The 21570-nt window shown below is 45.1% G+C and overlaps 3 protein-coding genes across 5 annotated transcripts in view; 1 reads left to right on the forward strand and 2 right to left on the reverse strand.

The window, feature by feature from the left end:
- Positions 1 to 761: 761 nt before the first annotated feature.
- Positions 762 to 16002, reverse strand: POLI (DNA polymerase iota). Of its 2 annotated transcripts, XM_063295816.1 has the most exons (10): positions 15734 to 16002; positions 13917 to 14042; positions 12301 to 12465; positions 9404 to 9556; positions 8138 to 8374; positions 6989 to 7167; positions 6068 to 6159; positions 5300 to 5433; positions 4124 to 4326; positions 762 to 2896 (listed from the first exon to the last, which is right to left on the reverse strand). In XM_063295816.1, exons 1-10 carry the CDS (start codon positions 15840 to 15842, stop codon positions 2219 to 2221), a joined length of 2076 nt encoding a protein of 691 aa, XP_063151886.1. In that variant the 5' UTR covers positions 15843 to 16002; the 3' UTR covers positions 762 to 2218. The 2 variants fall into 2 exon arrangements, with proteins under 2 accessions (XP_063151886.1, XP_063151887.1); XM_063295817.1 differs by lacking the exon at positions 8138 to 8374 and having other exon boundaries at positions 15734 to 16000.
- Positions 16003 to 16068: 66 nt separating this feature from the next.
- Positions 16069 to 18437, reverse strand: LOC134491822 (nematocyst expressed protein 3-like). The gene is made up of 2 exons (XM_063295820.1): positions 18177 to 18437; positions 16069 to 16287 (listed from the first exon to the last, which is right to left on the reverse strand). The coding sequence occupies exons 1-2, from the start codon at positions 18401 to 18403 to the stop codon at positions 16275 to 16277; spliced, it is 240 nt and encodes a 79-aa protein (XP_063151890.1). The 5' UTR covers positions 18404 to 18437; the 3' UTR covers positions 16069 to 16274.
- Positions 18438 to 18564: 127 nt separating this feature from the next.
- Positions 18565 to 21570, forward strand: part of MBD2 (methyl-CpG binding domain protein 2) — a 51877-nt gene continuing 48871 nt past the window's right edge. Inside the window, exon 1 of one of the 2 annotated variants that reach the window (XM_063295819.1) lies at positions 18565 to 19065. In XM_063295819.1, coding sequence (XP_063151889.1) covers positions 18950 to 19065 — 116 coding nt within the window. In that variant the 5' untranslated portion in view covers positions 18565 to 18949. The remainder of the gene's footprint in view (positions 19066 to 21570) is intronic. The other variant, XM_063295818.1, reaches the window with a different exon arrangement.

The following is a 21570-nucleotide window of genomic DNA, read 5'->3' on the forward strand; positions in this document are numbered from 1 at the left end:
ACTTTGTGAGACAACAGATTCTGAAGCAAGGGTTTTTTTTTTTGTAAATCAGAAATCTGACAAGCTTGCAGGCATTCTCATACAAGATCTCAAAAATGAGATCATCAAAATCTCATTTGGATTCTGAGATTTTGAGTGATTTTCAAAACATGTGGATATTTATCTGTAACACTGCAGGAGATTGGCAACCTTTCCTGATGGTGGGAGTACAGCTACTGATCTAGCGCCAGACAGCAATTTTACCATCATCAGGGATAAAACAGAGGTAGACCTATGTGACTTCTTGCCCTCTCCTCTGTATTACCATCAAGTGAAAGGTGTTTTCAATTTGCGAGGCTTCCAAGAGTAACAGAAACAAGTTAAAAAACACAAAGGTAGCTTTGGAATCATTCAGAGAAGAGGGGTTTAACCATATAGAATAATGACTACAAATTGAGGTCTGATACCATAAGGTAAAGGTAAAGGTTTCCCTTGACGTAAAGTCCAGTCGTGTCCGACTCTAGGGGGCGGTGCTCATCTCCGTTTCTAAGCCTTGGAGCCGGCGTTGTCTGTAAACACTTCCGGGTCATGTGGTCGTCATGACGACTCGGAACGCCGTTACCTTCCCGCCGAAGCGGTACCTATTGATCTACTCACATTTGCATGTTTTCGAACTGCTAGGTGAGCAGGAGCTGGGACTAGCAACGGGAGCTCACCCCGCCGCGCGGTTTCGAACCGCCGACCTTCCGATCAGATAGCCAAAAATCTCAGATGGAAGCAGGTGCAACTAAAATTTCTCCTTGCTTCAAGGTTACCTAAAGAGCATAAATTAATTGAGGGTGAGGACCTGATAGGCTCACTCTACACTAGAACCGGAAGGATACTTCTTCATAAACACAGATTTCCTGCAATTTCCTACTCTTCCAAGTACCCAGGACAAAAAAAAAACCACTCTCCTTGATCCAAATTCCCGCTTACATCAGAACAAGGAGGCTTTTTTCTTATCTAAAGCTATGTTTTAAGCTGGGGAAGTGATCAAGAGCTCTATGTTGGCAGTGGCCAGGGACTGTCCCTTCACCTTTTCTTATTCATCCAGATTCTCTCTAATGTGCTTGTATTTCTAGCCAGTGTGTCCTTCCCTGGCTGCTGGAGGGGAACCTGGAATACAGCTGGAAGCAGATATGCTGATCAACTAAACCATGGATGACAACATCTAGGCCAGTGTTTCTCAATCCTGGCAGCTTGAAGATGTGTGGACTTCAACTCCCAGAGTTGAAGTTGAAGCTGGCTGGGGAATTCGGGGAGTTGGAGTCCACACATCTTCAAGTTGCAAAGGTTGAGAAACACTGATCTAGGCATTCTGAAGACTGATCTGTCTTCTATGGTTCCCCCCGCCTCTGCCAAATACCCACAATTGACTTCTTTTCAGCCTGACGTTTTCTTTTTCTCTGGTAGAAGAGGCAGGAACATTTTGGGAGGGGGAACCAAGACCAAAAAGGGCTTTGCTAAGTGTGGCCCTTCTGATCTGGAGGGATATATTCTTGTGTCTATCCCCTTGGCCTTGTTCTGCTTGTTCTTCCATTGGTGAGAATGTGTAACCCTATAGCAGTATTTCTCAACCTGGGCAACTTTAAGATGTCTGGACTTCAACTCCCAGAATGCTCCATCCAGCATGGCCATTGCTAAGAATTCTAGGAGTTGGAAGTCTACACATCTCAAAGTTGACCAGGTTGGTATACCCTACCCCTCGAGCATCTGTGACTAAAGAAATGAAGGGAGAAAAAATTACTGGGACTGCTTTTTATTTCAACATCCTTTCCCTTGCTTCTACCCACTCCCCAGATTTTGAGACACTGATTTTAGAGAGATGGGAAACCATTTTCAGGCTCATGTACATAAAATATCAAAATTGTGTGTGGAGTGTCTATGTTCTATTTGCAAATACGTACACATACAAACTTGGCCTTCCCAGCCTGCTACCTTCTGGATGTATTTGGGGTGACGGTTCCCAAAATTCCCAGCTAGCATGGCTTTAAGTTATCCTGGATAGGTATTCTTTGAAAATACAGTATCTGGAGAGTATGTTGTACGGATGCATTAAAAAAAAAGTCTTCCCCACTTACTTCCTTAAACAGTACCATCCTAGAAAGTAGCCATATGATTTGACTGAAGATAGGCCTCCATCTCCGGATCTACATTCCATCTACTCCATAGTCACTACACCAAACATGCACTGGAATCATCTTGGTTTGAAATAGCGCAGTAAACTATTTGACCCTGGAGATGAACTCTGCCTTTTCTTTGTCCCTTTGAGGGCCACATCTTTGCTGACGTGCATTTTGGAAACAGATTCTTGACTCTTCCATTCTGCCAGCAGTTCTTTCTGCATCTCAGCAGGCAGCTCAGAAAATGTTTTGGGATCAACAGAAGGAGGAAGAGCCACTTTTGAGCCTTCTCGCCAATCATTCTGGGAAGAGTTTTCTCCATGGGGATTTTGCTTTTCTAATGGCGGTTCTTCATTTGTGGGTGCAATGCCAAGAAATGCCAGAGCCCTAGTATGTGGACAGAGGTCTCCAGAATTCAGGGAAACAGGGCTTCCTTTGGCTTTTGTGTGGCATGGTAATTCTTCCCTCAGTTCAGATACTCCGTGGCTCCACAAAGTCACTGTGGAATCTCTGTCCTTCTTTTGGCTAGAGATTATTTCCTCCTTAATGTCACTTGGAAGCTGGTTGAACACATCGTAATCTACTCCAGCAGGAAGCAGGTGACTTGGGCACTCACGATCACTTGCTTTTGGCAGACAAGGACTGTGCAGCTGAGAATTTACACATCTTGTGTTTCTTTCTCCTGGTAAAACATCACTGAACTCTCCTCGACGTTCTGAACTTGTATATTCTGTGTTTCTGTCCTCAGTTGTCTGTGTAGCAAATGAGAAGTTTTTTAGACTGTATACAAAAGAGAATGATCATCCTTCTGTAAGCATGTTACATGCATGATAAATTGTGGACCCCTCACATACTATATGTATGTTCAGATGTATCTATTCAAATACAGTAGTATTTTTATAATTCACATTAATGCAAAAGTGAGATAGAACAGCTGTGAAAGTGGCATGGACTGGGAATGAACCAATCTATCCACTTCAGTTAATCCTGGGGTGGAGACAGGTGGACACACAAAACTGATATCAGACCTTCTTAACATAGTTTATCCAGTTATTAAGAAATTAGCTAGTTTAGGATACATTGCTGCACTAATAAATATTTATTTTATACCCTAGTAATTGTTGAAAGAAAATGGAGATAGCATACTAAATAGGCAAAGAGCTATCAAGAGGCAATCTTAAAGATTAAAAAAAACCCACACTGAAAATGCAGCATGCTGTGTGCAGAACAAAGTCAATGAGCATTAAGCCAAACCACATAATGATTTAGATTTGAAAATCTACCCACTGTAGTTTCTAAATTACGGTTTATATTTTTGTCTACTGTAAAAGCCCTACCAATTAACATTTACTCAACCAACAATTCCTAAAAAGTTGTAACTTAGGGTGAGGTACAGATCTCAGCTATTCTTATGACTTTCTTTTTCTCAACACTTCTAATAAAAAATGCGGTTCTGCTGACATCTTGGCCTTTTTAGAGAGACCTGAGTGTACATTTATTATTATTATTATTTTAAAATTGTACACCACCTGACACACAGTGACTCTGGGCGGTTCACAAATAAAAAAAAAACACAGAAAAAACCAATACAGTAGTAAAAACAAGGAACAAGAGATGGTAAGAACTAGGCAACACAAGAAAAATGCCCACTCCACCCAGAAGGGGGCTTCAATCACTCTTGCCAAAGGCCTGGGCAAAGAGCCAGGTCTCCAAGACCCTCTGCAACAGGGTGGGGCCATTTCAATCTCAAGGCAACCTCATTCCAGAGGGCAGGCTCTGTACCATATATGATGTGATTGTGTTCCATCTCCACTTGAATTTTACATTTGTTTTTATGTATATTTTAATGGTAATTTTAGGTGGTTGTTTTTAGTGTTATTTTATTGTAAACCGCCCATACTCCCCCTTTTAGGGGGAGATGGGCAGTGATAGAAATGTGAATAAATAAATAAATAAATATTAAAAAGTGAAAAACTTACATGGATAACTTTGTTGCAGCTTAAGGAAGGAGATGACTGACTCAAATAAAATTGAATAGACTCCTTAGAAGAAGCTGGTGGGGCCTTAAGGTTGGAAAACCGGATGCTCAGTAAGGTCAGATGAAATGGAATCTCAACATTTATCATTTTTCGAAACAGTTTCATAAGAACGGAAAAGAGGTGAGCCTTTACACTGGGGTCACCTGGAAATAAATTATGGAGAAAAAAAGCATTTAAGCAGACTCTTAATTAAGGAGAAAGCTAAATGTAAAAAAACAACAACCACCTAAAAACACCCAACCTTGGATAACAAAGGAATGGAAAGATGCAGAAATTGGGTATTTTATTGAACAAGGCATTGGTGAAATTAAAAAGCAAGAAATAGGTGAGACATCAACACTGTGCAATCAGTGCAACAGTCCAACCTGCAAGAATAGCTCTGGGAAGATGGTGAATGGATGAGCTAATGACTAACAATGAATGTGTTTGGGTACTGATTAATGCCAAGCTCAAAATGACAGAACTGCTGGCACCTGTCAAATTGAATTCTTGTTGAGAAGTGAGAGTCCTCCAAGCTTAAGCCTTGAGCCAACCCACCTTTTAAGGAGCTTAAGAATAGACATTTCCCAGCAAGCATGGTGATGGTTTCTGTGAAAGAAAACTATCAGATTGGCTGGGATTGAAAAGCTTGGGAAGCAGCTGAAGGATGCCCATGTACAAAGAGACAGTGAACTTGAGGACAAAGGCTGACTGACAGAGGCAAGGACAGCATTGAGGATTTGGGACATGACTTCATAAAATCATGGAACAGAGTTCCTGAGGCAGTATCTCATTCTGTCTTTGAGCACCAGCTGTAGACCTGAGGATCTGGGGTGATGCACAAATGAGCATCATGGAGATCTGCTTGAAATGGAGACTTGTGCAGTGGGCAATCTACTACCCATCAAATATGGTGGAACTACAACTCCCAGAATTCCAAGACAGTAGGATCTTGCAACCCCCACTGCAATCCCAAGAAATGTGGAGGGAGCATGTTAGAAAAATTGATATACTTAGTCCAGTGCTGCATGTTACCGGGTAAATGAGGAAGAGGAGTGAGAAAGAGGCAATATATTGATGAACTCTCTACAGCATCAAGTCAAAGGAGCAAATTAAGACCCCATGAGGCACAATTACCTGTTCCAACCTTCTGGGCCAAGTGAGATGGAATAGGACACTGACGGCTCTCCCGATGAAACCAATTATCGGTAGCAGAAAGCCGACGGATGGTTAATCTGACGGTATGCGGTTTTCTGCCATCCTTGTACAACCTGTTGAAAACATAAAGCCATCAGCAATCAACGTGACCATTTCCACATTTCAGTCTGGCCTGGCCCAAGAAACAGTGGTATTCCCATCTAGAAGGGTAATCCATGTCAAGCATTTATGTAAACTGTCAATTAACCAACAGGTATAATCTCTTGGAGGATCATCAGCAATTTGTAGAAAAAAGAAAGCAGCAAACAAGATGGTAGGTTGAGGAGAGGTGACTGCTTAATTCTGTGTTCCTCAAGCTGGTACACTTCAGATCACTGGGCTATAGTTTCCTGCCAGCACAGCTTGTGCTGTAGCTCAAGACATATGGAGACCCCCAGGAACAGCCCAAGAAGTTTACGTTGCTTTGAGGGTCTGCAAGTGATGCTTTCTTATGTTCCTGCCATGCCAATGTAGGTCAAGGACAGCTACTACCCCACTGAATGGACCCTGTGGTGAAGAAAGTGTTAAATCTCAAGCTGAAGTGTTTAAAATACAAATAACTAAAAAAAGGGACTGAACATTTACTTGTGATCTCATAATGCTACTGCTCTACCCACTTTATACATTCACACAAACACACTGCAGTCCCCAGTTCCCAAAATCTTGCTCAGCCCCAAAATACTCTGTAACTGCTTAAGTTAACATCACCTGTCTAAAAGGTTAGTGAGCAATTCTTCAATTTTCTTTTTAACTTCTGCTTCAGAAGAGCACTTTTTAAAGGAGTCCTCGTCACTGAGAGACTGCAAAATAGTATTTAAAAATAAAACAATGAATGTTATTATAATTTGACCAATAAATGCACAAGTAATATACAAAACAGAAAATGAGGTATTTGCAAATTCAGTTGATTTTTCTGCCCCAAAAGTTTCCTTTTCAAGAATTCAGAATATTATGCCGTAAAATTATATTATTTCAAATAGTGAATTGGATTGGCCAAACATTTCTGATTAATCCTCTGTTTCTTACTAAAATACAGATAAGATTCTCACTGTTATAACAAGGGGGAGGTGTAGTAGAAAAATCTACATATTTCAAAAAATTGTTCTGTTTTTATGATGCTAAGCTATGGTTTAATTATGGTTTATTGAGTAAACTATAACTGCCTGCCCAACATACTAGGCCCTGGATCAGGGCACATCTGCCAGTCTTTAAAACATCAATGGAACTTTCAATTAAATTTTAATAAATGCCTAAGCCCTCCTGCATTGTCATAAACTATGGCTTGCAAACCACAATAGCTGAGTTCATGCAACCACTAAGCCAGAACTAACAAAACCAGAATTGTTTAATCCAATGTGTGGACACGTAGGATCTCTTTCTGAAAAATGCAGTTACTCATTCAATTATATGGGAGAAAAGTTCTCAAGGTAGTTCTCCAGATGCATTGGGACCACAAACTCTAGAAGTCCGATTTAGACAACCCTGGTCTTTGCTGAGTGGGAAATCAAGAAGCTGTAGTCTTCACATCTGGAGAGTCCACACTGGAGAAAGATGCCTGGGGACCGCACAGAATTCTTAGAAATAAGGGACAGGGCAATTCTTGTCTTCGGATGCTGCTTTCAGTTCTACCTGAGGAGCTCCTGATGGGATGACTGGAGAGTGGTCTTCGCCCCAGCTGAGCTTCTGGATGAGATGTGCACCTGGAGTTCCCAGTTCTTTTTCCAGGATCTCAGCTGAACAGGCCTGGAGATCCTGCACCGTGCAAAGCCCAAGATTTAGGAGGTGCTTTGCTGTTCTAAAGCCAATCCCTGCATAAGAAAGATAATTGGCTATATACGTAGCACTTGAGGTACGCTGAGGAATCCAAGTCTTCTAGTGAGACAGAAGACAGGACTTGAACTGGAAAATGTGTATGAAACCAATCAATATACAGACAGAACACCAAAGTCAAGTCTTCAAGTCACGCCTAACTCCAAAACACTCATGGACATTCCCATAGAGCATTCTTGGCAATGCCACAGAATTGGTTTGCTACTGCTTTCTTAGGAGTGTGGGAATTTCCCCGTCCCCCAAATTCCCAGTCTAGCCTAAAGCCTTGGAATTCCCTGAAGATCTCCCATCCAAGCATTAAGTAGGGCTGACCCTGCTTAGCTTCTGAGGCTGGATGAGGTCACCTCCTGAGAAACAACAGAGGAAATGGGAATACCGTACTTCCCTTTCCATCTCTCATTGCCCCTTTCCTCACAGCAATGGGGCATTTTAGTAACAACATAAATGGGGGGCTATGAGCTAAGTGGTGGGCAGCTGAAGACCAAAGGGCCTGAAGTCCCCCCTTTTCTGACACCTTGATTTTCCCCTTCCAGCATTAGACCTGTGCAAGGCAAGTTTAATTGCTCTGGCTGAAAGTTTTGCACCATCTCACAGGCTGTTCATTGCCTCTTACTCCACCTCCATGGCAAAAATCAAAAGAGGCATCTGCACGCAGACTCCTCAAAGGCTGTTTCCCGGGTCTGTAAGCAATGCAGCTGCTGTGTGAGGGCCTTAAACTGCCCTTGGCAGATTTGCATAGCTCTAGCAGATATCCTTTTTTTAACCCTCTCTAATTTTTACTTCTCTCTCCACCTGCCCCCCCAGCTTTTTGAACAGCAGCTTGCCAGGCAAATCACTCTCATGGGGGCTAAAATGAAGTTCCCACAGAGGCCGCAAGATGCCTGCGCTCTCCTTTCAGCTGCATGCACGGAAGAAAAGCAAAAACAAGGGTGTTTTTTCCCATCTTACCTGGTAGTTTCCTTATGTGGTCAAGGCTGGCCATCAGGTTCTGCCGGCTCTCAGGCAGAAGAATTGTTTGCTGATTTGGTTTAAAGGTCCCAGAGACCAGCTTGGAGAGGTATTTATTGGTGGCCACACCTGCACAGCTTGTGAGCCCTAGCCTGCTGCACATGGCATCTCTCATCTCCTCTGCAATCTGAGATCCCACAGCTAGTTTTACGTGCATTGGGTCGTGCAAATTGACAGCTGTGAAGCCAACAGAAAAAAAAAATCTGAGGAGGCCACCTGACAGAGCCATCCCTCTTACGGAGCCCACAAGACACTGCATGTTAAAGGAAAACTTTCACTCTGCCAGGATACCAACTCTGGGAAATGGGCAGTACAAGTTACATGCCTTCAAAGACTAATTGTGGGTTATCCAAATGCAATATGAAATTGAAATGAATAGGTGTTCTATTTGTGGCTGGGGACCATGCTTTTTAAAATAGGTGTGATTTTCAAAGGCTGCTAAAAGCAAGGCTGAAATTTTCCCATTTATTTATTTGAGATACAGAGCCTCAAGGAAAGTTAAAGTTTTTTTCAAGTCAAGCTCACCTTTCGATTGCTTTGCAGACTAGTCTCCACAGGGGTTTTCTGGCAACAGTAAGGAAGCCATTTGCCACTGAACCTCCAAACAGGGTCAAACCTGGTTAATTCTTGGATTGGAGGCCAACAGAAAATCCCAGGACTCTGGGTTAGACTAGGAAGTTGGAAAAACACCCACTTCTGAACTGTTGCCAAGAAAATTACATGGACGTGTCTGTGAAGTTGCCAGAAGCTGAGCTTTGACTCAAAGAAAACTTTACCTTTTAAAGAACTGTCATTATCCTGGGATTGTTTTCATGACCAAAAGGTGGGACAGAAATTGTTTTATGAATATATAAATGTGAATCTTATTTTATTTGGCATTATACCGAAACTGAGCCAGCACAAAGTCATTTTGGCATAGCTGCAGTTTTAGTAAACTACAATTCAAGATGTTTTTCAAACTATATGACACTTACGAGTAAAGGTCCCTGTGGTAAGAAATCTAAACATGTTTACGAGGTAACTCAGTCTGCTGTGTTAACGAGACAAAAAAATAAAACCAAGCAAGGTCATGAATAAAACAAAGAAGAACCAACATAAATAGCAGTCGTTCTGTACTGCAAATGCCCTTTGTTTTATGCAACATCGCATTATTATAGGATCTGGACTGTACATCTGACCTTGTAGTAAAAAAAAAATAATACTTACTTTGATTATTATATACATGACCACAAACAGAAATTTTAGGAAAAGCTGTTTTTTCCCACTGTATCAGTCTCTTTTTCACTAATTCAGTGATGTCCACAAAATTTTCATCAATTCCAAACCTTTCTACCAGTGGAGTAAATGTTTTTAACAATGCTGTAAGTGTTTAAAAAAAAAAAAAGAATGTAATCAAGTTAATATGTGGTACAGGGTGAAGAGGGCAAATACACTGTAAACCTTTTAAATATAAAAAAATCCATATTATTCTCTCAAGTAATAAATAATCGCAGCAACGAAGTTATTAAATACATAAAAACCCACACATCTTAATAAGCTAGGGATATTAAGGGCCACAACTGGCTGAGTCCACACAACACGCTACAGGTTACAAACCGAAGTAGCTGAATTCACACAAACGCCCAGCCCTCCTCCAAGCAAACCATATGCTGCTTTAGTGTTGTACAAAGTGTAATAAGCTACCATGTGGTCTCTAACATACCAATCCACACACACATATAGGAGACATGATTAACTAAATGCATCATATATAAACTACAGGATCATCTTGGCATACTTTTATATCACACAAAGCTTGAAGGGGTGTTTTGCTACAACAGTGGCTGGAAAGGAACTTTGCAATCCAACACTTCCCTTCCACGGTTTTATTTTAATGCAAATCCATTACATTGCTTTGCTTTGCTATGCTATGCTTTAAGGCCTTGTCCAATTCAGGAGCCAAAAGACGCTTGCTAGAGGCATCTACTGGAAACACTGGAGATGTTGCTCCTTTAAGAACTGGCCCCATCTAGGTGGTCTAGCATCTCACTGAGGCAAAGCAAGCCACCTTGCCAAGGCCTAAGGAAAAGGTGATGCAGGGATTATTGCTCAGCATTGATGTTCATCACTACGTCACTGAAAACTTAATTGCATTAGGCTCAACAGTAGTTCATGAACATTAACATGGTTCACACATAAAGATATTATCATATAAATGAATCTTAGTGCCTGGGAGGTCAAAGTCTATAGATCCAATCACAGGAGATACAGACCAGCTTCATAGGGGACATCTTGGTTTATAGCTAAAAAGATGCTTTCTGGAGACTGCAGTCTTGTTTTGGAAGAGTTTTAGGGGATCCACACTAGAGTTTTGCCATCATTCAGAAGACTTTGTAGTATATAACTTGATTAATTTATACAATGTATAGACCACTTCTATCTAAAAAGACTCTATGCAGGTACTATGTTCAAATCAGTGGTTGGTTTGTGAGTTAGCCTGATGTGTGAATCTAGCTCTTGTGGGTTGAAAAACCTGGTTTACAGCTTAACACAATGGCTTGGTTCACAAAACATTGATTATATGCCATCAAGTTGCTATCAACCGCACATATGTGACCGCATATATTTTCTCTATTAAAAAATGTCCATAATCACCCCACACACACACACACAAACTGGACCACAATCTATCAAGACACATTTTAATCTAGCTTCTTTTTTTGAGCCTGAGTGGTTAGTTTATGCTTCAGCATATTGTGCAAATCCAGAAAACTGAGTTGAACAAGCTATGGATAAGTTAGTCATGGGTGAGCCAGCTATGCAAATGCAGTCATGGTGTGTGCTAGCCTCTTGAGTTTTATTCCATTTCCCGTCTAATTGTGATTACGGAACTTTTCACCTACAGAGGTCTGCTTTAGAAACCTCTTTTTTCAAACCTCCCTATTTTACTTTAACAATGTGTTCCAGCAAGCATTTGATAAGCCCTGTAAGGTCCATGACTGTACAGGGTTACCATGTTTTATGATTCAGTAATGTTTAACCTCTTGTTGAGTCATCCTAAGTTTCATTTTTACTTTGGAAAGGCAGAGATACAATTTTCAGCTCTCTCTCTCCACACACACATGTGCACGCACACGCACACACACACTGGAATAACACCCAACATTGTTGAGATGGCTTTGGAAGAGGCTGATTCTTTTGATTCCCACTGCCATTGTGAGATGACCCTATGACTATTTCTTCAGTCTACATCTCTTGGGCACCCTCCTGAGAAAATCATTTTAGACAGGATCCCAAAATGGAACATGACTTCTTGTTTAAGCAAATCTGATACTGGGCTTCCATCCTCGGGTTAAAAGGAACAAGCTACTGCTGAAATGAACAAAAACAAGATAGGAAATATGCCTGCTAACTTGGCCATCTGTAGAACTTACTCTGAGCAGAATGGCTTCTGGCTGAGAAATCTATCTGCACCTAACAGACAATACATCAGAACACGGTCCTGTGACATCATTCCTACAGAGTAAATTGCTCAAGAAGATCCTCAAATACTGTCTCCTGGCTTGATTACACATTGTGTAACAAAAGTGGGAATGGAGAGAGTAATTCCTGGAATCTTCCCTCATCCATTTGTTTTCTGATAATCCTTTCATGAATGGCAACATCGATCTTCACAGAAATTTGACAAAAAGTATTTGAAGGAGCAACATCACAAGATTCAGTTAACACAGACCGGATTCACATATGCTGATCCATAGTTTGCCAAACCATGCTTTGAATAAGCTATTCCTGGCTGGGTTCACATAACCTGTTAAGGTCTATATCATGGTTTACAACCTCAATGGCCAGGTTTACATATCATATTGCATCATAGCACATTTTTTTTGGTTTGGAATTAATGTAAGATGTCAACTCAGCCATTGTGGCTTATAAATCATGCTTTATGACTTAGCACTGTGTATGAAGCCAGGCTTCTGGTCAATTCAACAAGCCATGATTAAGGTAAGGATGGATTAAAGTAAGGATGGATTCCTATGATGTAGGAATACTCTCAAAATACCAAACCCAAGAAAATAAGCTCAACATTTTCCAGTGCTACAAGGATAAGATTATCAAAGCAATACCTGTCACTCTGCAAGAGATTTCCCTATATTTTGTCAGATCCTCTCCATTAACCAGCACCATATCTGGACATTTTTCTTTTGCTTCTTTCACATTCATGAGTCTTTGCACACCAACATTCCTGGCTTCATAATTGCAGGCGACTACCAGGTGTTTCTGCCGCACAACTGAAAGTAAGTACAGACTTAGCAGTAAGACTCCATATGGCAGTGGCTACATGCCAAATGCCTTTCAATAATTTTCACAATATAGCTTCTATTATTGCCAAAGTTGCCAGAAAAGCAACTTTATGTAAATTTACTCTCAGCTGCAATTCCATCCGTTCAATGGAGATGGCTTCTTGATGCATTCAATGCTGAAGTATTAGCACTCTCAGGGTAGTTGGCTTCATGCATCACACTAAGCCCTGATTTATTTTAACTGTGGCTTATTGAATAAGCCACGTTTCCTGCTATATGCCATGCCTGGCTTCATACATTGCAATAAGCCCCGAATCACATTATATCGCCAAGGACTGCATTTGGAGCTACTGAAAATTAAAAACAAGACTCAGACTTTTGGAGTATTTTGCACAAACTTCTCATCTTCTCAAGTTGAGCTGTGGAACTCGACCTTTGGTTTTTTGGTGGATGGGGCAGCGCTTAAAATTTGCTGGAGGTAGGGGAACAGACTATTCTCGGTGTTCAGAAGCAGCCCAATGCTGAAATGGGCAATCCAGCTCTGATAGGTAAAGGTAAAGGTTTCCCTTGACGTAAAGTCCAGTCGAGTCTGACTCTAGGGGGCGCTGCTCATCTCCGTTTCTAAGCCTTGGAGCCGGCGTTGTCATAGACACTTCCGGGTCATGTGGTCGTCATGACGACTCGGAACGCCGTTACCTTCCCGCCGAAGCGGTACCTATTGATCTACTCACATTTGCATGTTTTTGAACTGCTAGGTGAGCAGGAGCTGGGATTAACAACGGGAGCTCACCCCGCCGCGCGGTTTCGAACCGCCGACCTTCCGATCGGCAGCTCAGCGGTTTAACCCGCAGCGCCACCGCCAGCTCTGATAGCTGTCAATAATATGACTGAAATTGAAAACACGCAGCTGCAGTTTGACTGAATCTCTGAACCGAATCCCTTTTCTGAATCAGACTGAAAACTCAGCCCTTCTTTTTCCAAAGTGAGTTGAAGCATGTTTGGGTTGACTTGACTTTCTGAATCAACCTGGCATTCCGAATCAAGTAAATGAGTTGGATCACAGCCAATCTGCACACTTAATTCACACAAGGTATTACATTATGTTGGCCAGAATTTTAGTAAACAAACAACAATTGACTAGATTCACAGAGCACACTAAATCTTAAACTGTTGACAGGGGTCATACAACATATGAAGCCAAGACCCAAATAAACCACATTATGGATTAGCATCCTGTGTAAACCCTGTCCCAATGGTTAACTCAGCCAATGAGAATTGCTAAACCACCACAAGAGCAAGCAGTTTCCTTACTATCTTGATTATGATGGAAAACAAAATATGTATTGCTTGTTTCCTTTGAAAAAGAAGAGAGTACAGGCAGAGCCACCCTTTTAATATATCCCATGGAACAGTATTCACCATCAAAATTCTAAGATTACCTAAGGGTTTGCTTCTAAATTCAGGATTGCAGTTCATTTCTACCTGGGCATAAAAACAGTCCAAGTCCAGATGCACAATGATTCGGTTCCAGGCATTTCCAGTTGGCACAGCTTGGGCATGATAAACTGCAACAAAGATTAAAGTTCAGAAAAATCTGTTTCCCATTACCTTTGTAGTATCCAGCCTAACTCACCACTCAGCATAGTCACAGCCACTTCTTCGGACCAGGCTCTGCTTCTTTCACACCATGATGCTGAAGTTTAGACTGCTTTAATTATCTGTGATTTTCTAACAGTAATATAGTTTGGTCTAGCGGTTATGGCCCCAGGTTAGAAACCAGGAAACTTTGAGTTCTAGTCCCGCCTTAGGCACAAAAGCCGGCTGGGTGACCTTGGGCCAGTCCCCCTCTCTCAGCCCAACTCACCTCACAGGGTTGTTGTTGTGGGGAAAATAGGAGGAGGAAGGAATATTAGGCATGTTCCCCGCCTTGAGTTATTTATAAAAATAATAAAGGCCGGATAGAAAATAAATAAATAAGGCTGGATAAAAATTAAATCAATCAATCAATTTTGTAAATAAAATCCTACATTGGCTAAAAGGCTATCAATCAGAACTTTCAGTTTAAAAATTCACTCAGTAAATATGTCATTTTCTTCCCATCTAGCACCAGGGCCGCACTTGGGGGGGCAAGCAGGGCATGTGCCCAGGGCACCGTGCTGGGGGGGCTCCAGAATGGGTGCAGAATCCATGTTTGCTCTGGGTGAAAGAGACCCTAGTTGTGGGCCTGTCTAGCATCAAGCATCCTAAGGATCTTATCTCACAGGCAAGCCTGCAGATTGGGCCAAAATAGGGTTGGCTGGTTTGTGGCCCAGTTGTTGTGTGAACCCAGCTGTTAGCTTATTAGTTTATTATTTATTTATTAATAGTTTATTAGGTTAGTTTATTGTTCAGTGTGAACTGTTCCCAGGCAAATGGGTTACTTTAGTAAACCATGGGCTAGTTAGCATGCTGTGTGAATGCAAGCAGATGACCACTGCTGCATCTGGAGACACATATTACCCCTTTCCATGGAGCTGCAAGCTGCAGCCCGTAGAATAATTCTCAATCTCTGTATTTGCACAGCACAAGGAATTACAATTAAGCCAAGCACACTTTGGCCAGGAGTGCTATGCAAACCCAGCTCCTGCCATTAGTTTCTGCTTCAAAGTGTTGAGTGAATGCAGAAATCTGCTGAAATGGTAATCACAGTAACATTCACAACCCTACTCTCTCCCAGAAGTAGAGGGCAAAATTCTAGGGAGCAAAGGCTCTTTAAGCAGTAAAGATGGTCTCCCTAACTGAGCCAAGATTAATCCCTTTTTGCAAAGCATCCTGGCTTGTTTCCCTTTTGGGCAAGCAAGAAACGGTCAACGTCCTCTTCCTAACCCCCGCCTTGAATGCGCTTCCTGCAGATCCTTCTCTTTGGCAGAAGGGAAGCTCTTCCACCAGCTCTGATGCACAGCCCACATCGACTACAAAGTTGGGAGACACCAGGCCCAAGATTGCCTTCTCCTATTTATTCTGAATTCCCACCTCACATTGCACCATAAACTACTTGGGCTGGACTCACATAACACACCAGGTGAAAATGTGGCAAGATTAGGGTGCGGTGTGCCGTGTGAACACGGGACAGCGTTTCCAAATAGTGTTTTTTTTTAAAGCACCGGATCGTAGCCTCCCCCGCCCCCCCGTCTTAGCTGCCGTGCTTTCTCTTGGAGTAGGCGCCGCCCTGCTCCTAGTCCGCGGGACCCAGGCGGAAGATTTCCGAGGACTTTACACGAGACTCCTTCTACAGCAGCAGGTGAATCCCGCCGGAGTCCGCTGTTGGGATCCGGGAACAGCCACTCGACCTCGGTCGCCTCCCGCTCGCCTCCCGAGTCCTCCATTTCGCGCGGCGTTCGCGCAGCAGCGGTGGCGCCGCCGGAGCAGCGAACACGCCCCACCTCCGTCCTGAGCTACAGCCGGTCGCTGAACTCAGATGCCTGGCCTGGAAGGAGGAGCTAAGGAGCAGCCGTCCAATCGTCCTTCCGTTCTCTTTGCGCGCACCAATGAGAGTCCGGGGCTGGCCATGCGTCGGGTCGGCCGGCTGGCCGGCCTGGTTTAGACCCTCGAACGTCTTTCTCTGGGCAGAATGTGGAGGTTGCCTCGATCCGATCCAGTAACTAGTCCGCATCATTTTAGCCTAGCCCAGCGGGTTGTGCAAACTCAGCCCCTGGGGTTAGCTCGGGGTTCAGTGTGTCCTGGGAACAAGCCATATCCTTCCTTGCAAGGGTTGAGCGCGAAATCAACGCCTTCAGCCACTCTCGTTGACCCGCTTGTCAAGTTCGCGTTCTAAGAAAGTGAAAGCGATCAAGTCATCTCTTAACGAATGACAGCCGTGTTTGAAAAGCCCATCTGGGAGGGGCAGGGGTCCTTAGTGGTTCGTTGGTGTGTGTGCTAAAAGAAGGTAGAGAAGTACTGCGGTGAATAAACCTATTAATTCCCCGAAGGAGGGAGAATCCAACGTCCTTTGTAACATTTGGAAGTATCTGCTCCGCAACGAAAAAGAAAGTTGAACTGTAGCTGCAGAAGTTACTTACAAACTTTCTTCCAGGGAATGGAAAAGAAGATCCAAATTGTATCCTTTTTATCAGAAAACAAAGGCACAGCCTTTTACAAACGAAATTGCGTGGGAAATTCAGTCTCTGGGTTCACACCATACACCAACCCAAAACGTAGTTTGATTGTTCGGGCTAAGTGTGTGGTGTGTATCCAGCCAATGTGGCTTATTCGTGTTAAATCATGGGTTAGCCTATTAAGGGAACATCGCCCGTTCCACTGATGGATTTACTGAATTAACCCATTTTCTGGATTGCACAATCTGGCTGGGGAATTCTGGGAGTCGAAATCCACACATCTTAAAGTTGTCGAGGTTGAGAAACGCTGCGCTAGGCTGAAATCTGGCTAACTAATATGTGTGACAGTGTTCTCACAACCCACTTTATCTGGTTACTGAATTAACCCATTTTCTGGATTGCACAATACTCCAAATCATAAAGTTACCCAAGAAACTGGATTCATACAACAGCTTCATAAAGCCAGATTTAGCAAGTGAAAAGTAGCAGATCGGTCTTTACCCCCGGGGTTAAGCTACTGTGTGACAGCAAGCCTGTGGAGTTAACTTCTCCGGGCAGGTGCAGGGTTTGACTTTCACTCCCTCCCCGAGCCAATATGCATCAGAGGACGCTGAGTTAGGAAAAAGTGGCCCGCAAGCCTCTTTCTAAAAATTCCACCTTAAATTCACCGAATCCCTCTCCTGTCACGTTGCTACTTTTAGTGGCCTTCCTTCTCCTCTTCACCTTCTTTAAAGCTCATTTTGACCCACTTAGAAAACTCAAATGACAGTCCGTTGCAAAGAGACGAACTTCTTTAATTTCCACAGGCTTTTATCCGGTTGTTTTTTTTTAATCCGGGAGAGGAGTGGAGGTGCGGAGAAGGGAGGCCGCGTCTGTTCCGCGACCAGCAAAGGAGCTCACTATGCCACCGCGACCTTGGCATCTTTCACTGCCCAGAGCAATTTTCATGCCCAGAGACTTTCCGAATGGGAAACACGTAACGCTTGAAGCCTCTCGTCGGCTCCTCGCGCCTTCGAGGTCCGGCATAGCAACTCCCGACTGAAGTTCTGCCCATCCACGCGGTGTTTCGTGTCTAATATTAGAAATCTGGGCTGCTGAAAATTACTGCTCACCAGGACGCACTGTTGCATCCACTAGATCCGATTCGGCGTGTTATGGGGTTGCTCAGGGAAGAGTCACTCTGCAGCTGGTCAGAGATCATCTTGAAAATCGCAACTCTGTCCTCGCCCCCCGATTCCTAGCCCCAGATGCGTAGCCCGGGGAAAATACCACTCCGTTTATGCTCAGAAGCACTGCCCGAATGGAAAGTTTCATTCCCGTTTAGATGTCTGAAATCGGTCGGTCTTAGTGGCAATGAAAAAAAAAGCTACTCTGGACACGCTCAGAGGTCCGGCCTAAAAGTTACAACTTCATCATTGTCCTCCTTCGCTCGGTCCCAAAAACGTGGACTCTTGAGCGCCCCGGGATCTAGGGGGAAAAGAACTCTGCATATGGTTCTAGACACGCCCGCGTCTCGTACTGCAAGCCTTAAGCCTTGATCCCGGCGGAAGAGCCTCCAGGATTTCCGACCAGCCGCCACCACGGGCGCGTTAAGGCGCGACTTACTTCCGACCCCAGGCGCGCAGCCGGGCGCGGCCATCCTCCGAGGCTTGGCGCAAGGGAGGCGTCGGATTCGAAGCACCCGGGCAGCGCTGCGCGGCGCCGCTCCAGTCCGAAGCGGGGCAGGCTTGAGGAAGGGGGCGGGCCTGGGAAGCCGGGAATGCTTGCCCGGCTGGGGCTGGGGCGGGCGCGGGCGCGGAGGCTCGCTGGCTGGCTGGCTGGCGCGCCGTCATCCTTCCCACTCTCCTCCCTCCCTTGGCTGTGCCGCGCGGGCTCTATGACCCCGAGGTTCCGAGCGCCGATGACACGGATTCCGAGGCTCAGTTACGGAAGCAGCCGCAGCAGCAGCAGCCGCCGCCGCCGCCGCCGCCGCCGCCGCCGCCGCCTCCTTCTCCTCCTCCGCCGCCGCCGCCGCCGTCGCCCTCGCCGCCTGGCCGAAGGAAAGCCCTGCGCGCGCGGCCCCGACTCTTTCCCCCAGCGCTGGCCGAGGGGGCTCGACGGCGGCAGCAGCGGAGGCGGGGAAGGGGGCGGCCGGGGTGGGCACCTCTAACGCCGCGGCCGCCGCTGCTTCTGCCGCCGCTGCTGGACAGCCGCCCCGACGCGCCCGGGCGAGAGAGTGCCAGCGCCGCTCCTCGCGTGTGCCCGGCAGCGCGCCCCTCCGCCCTCTCCCCTCCGCCCCTGCCAAAGGGGCCGGTGAGCTGGCCGGCAGGCCTCGGCCCGGGAGCGCCCCACTTTCCCCCGCTCCGGCTCTGGCCGAGGGCCACCGCCGAGGCCCCCGGATGGAGAAGCGGGGCAAGAGGGTGGACTGTCCGGCGTTGCCCCCCGGCTGGAAGAAGGAAGAGGTCATCCGCAAATCGGGGCTGAGCGCCGGGAAGAGTGATGTCTACTATTTCAGGTAAGCCGGCGGGGAACTGCGGGGTGTCCGGGGCCGAAGAAGGGGCCGCCGGCTGGGGATAGCCGGAGCCTGCCTCCCCCGGGACCTGGCCTCCAGTCTGCGTAGGAAGTGCGAGCTGCCAGGGTTGAATCAGGGCGTAACCCCGGAGGCTGTTTCGTAATGCTCGGGTTCTCGCTTGCCAGAGCAGAAGCGGCTGTGCCTCTGAGCATGTCTAGAAGGGGGCCGGCTCCCGGGGAGCTCCAACTTTGGAGACGGTGCCTCTGAACGTGTGCAGTCGCGATTCATCCCAGTTCTGGAGAACTTGGCATTTCAGACACGTGGGGATTAGGAACTAAAGCTTAGAGTTGTAACTTTCAGGAAAGCTGGCAATTTGAAATTCCTAATTTTAGAACGGAAGGAGGAGTTCAACTTTTATCGCTGGGAGAGGGGTCTAGTCCCTGGGTCTTGTGCAAAGGGTAAAGTAGGGCAGTTTCTCCTTTCCACCCCCTTGGCATGGTTTTGCATTTCCCTGCATCACTCCCCTCGGGTACCACTCCCTTCCATTCTTTTCCTTCACCCCCAATTCTTCCTTACAGTTTCATCTCCCTGTCTTGTGAAAATAGACCCTGAGCCTTTGGCTGCAATGGTCAACTGACAGATCTAGTTGGGCCCTGCGTTATACCAGATCACAGGTGGCCTCTTCAGTTTTTAAACTTCTTACTCTTGATAGCCCAGCCTTCCTCCTGAAACTCTGAGCGGCCTGGTAGCTTCATGGCAATCCTGCGGAGGCATGATAAAACTTTTTGGCTGCAGTTCTGCTTGCCCAGTGTAGGAACCTGGCTGTTAAAAGCTCTGGGTGGGGCAAGGATGAAGACAGCCTTCCTCAACTTGGTGCCCTCCAGATGTGTTAGATTCGATTTGCCAACCCACTTGGCTGGTTGGGTGAGCTGCACATTTTGAAGATTTTAATCTGGCACAGGGAAATGGCAAGGAAGAAGACTGCTTTCAATTCCATTTTTCTTTCAGTTTTGTACATTATGTCTGAGGCCATGTGTTCCGCACCTCCTGAGTTAAGGTTTCGGCCTGGCTACTCAGAAAAGGGCTCTGTTTATTTGTATGAATCCATTTATAGCTCTTAGATCATGATGTGAAAAACAGTGACCTTTCCCTATGAAAAACAGAGCTGTTTGTGCCTGATAAGGTGAACTTGGCAATGTTTGTGGAGTGAAGTCCAGGACATGTGGCTCTTCTAGGTTGGGCTAGGAAGGAGGCCTCAGCTGGCCCCTTGCTTGCTTCTGTCCATGCACTCTGCCTCTTTCCAGGTGATGTGCTTGAGGAAAGAACAAGGTGCAGGGCTTGTGCACTGGAGGATGGTGGGAGGTTTTACAAGGCATAAGCCTTGATGAGTGCTTGGCGATGCTTGTGAAAACTCTGCGCCCACCCTCATGCTTAACCAAGTCAGTTAAAACCTAACAGCTTACCATGCTTGGTTAATTTAACTGTGGTTGGCAGGGGTTGGTGGTTTAGCAAGCTGTGCAAACTCAGCCTGTTTGGTGGATTGCTTCAGTAAGTGAGGAAAGCATCTTGTTAGAACCCCAGCTTTAAACTCAAAGGCAGCACTGCTTAGTCTTGTTCAGCCCAAGGCAGTAATACACGGTTCCTTTCCTCCATCAACCTGGTATGCCATTCCCGAGGTCTGAACTGACACTCCCCACTTTTGGGTGGTACGCTGTACTTGAGAAAATTGTCACTGCAGGTCTGTCTAATCAAAGCAACTTGGCATTCTTGTTTCTGCTTGAAGGGAATCCTGCATAATATTCCCATGATTCCATTCCTTGCTCATGTGGGCTGGAATCCAGGGCTGGGTGTTCCTCCATTTTTATTAGCTATCAGGACAGCACTGCAGAAAAGCACCCTGACTTCTTATCTTCCATGGGCCTTCAACTTTGATCTTCAGCTTCATCTTTTCTCCTTCCCTTTTCCAGCTGAAAACAGCTCCATGCTCACCTATTACTTTGGCTGAGACTAGCAGCATTGCAGTCATCCTGCCTCTACTAATTTCACCTACTGTACTGTATAAACCAGTGTTTCTCATTCTTAGCAACTTGAAGATGTGTGGACTTCAACTCCCAGAATTCCCCAGCCAGCACTGAATTGAAGAATTGAAGTCCACGCATCTTCAAGTTGCCAAGGTTGACAAACACTGGTGTAAACCTTATAGCTTGTAAACTGTTAGTGAGGTTGTTACAAATCCTTTACCATTGAGAGGCGAATCACTTGGAAGTCTCACATAATTTTCTGAAGGGGTCTGGTAGCATCTTTTCCAACCAACAGATTTTATTAAAAGGCATAAGCTTTTGTGAGCTGAAGCCTTTTAGTAAAATGTGTCAGCTGCAAAAGGTGCTACCAGACTTTTCCCTTTTTGCTATCACAGATTGACACAGTGCTCTCCCAATATTCAGCAACATCAAATAAATAAAAAGGAACTGGGTGCTCAGCTGGGTACAAAAAACCAGTTAGAAGGGA

This window comes from Candoia aspera, chromosome 2 (genome assembly GCF_035149785.1).
Source record: "Candoia aspera isolate rCanAsp1 chromosome 2, rCanAsp1.hap2, whole genome shotgun sequence".
Classification (NCBI taxonomy): domain Eukaryota; kingdom Metazoa; phylum Chordata; class Lepidosauria; order Squamata; family Boidae; genus Candoia; species Candoia aspera.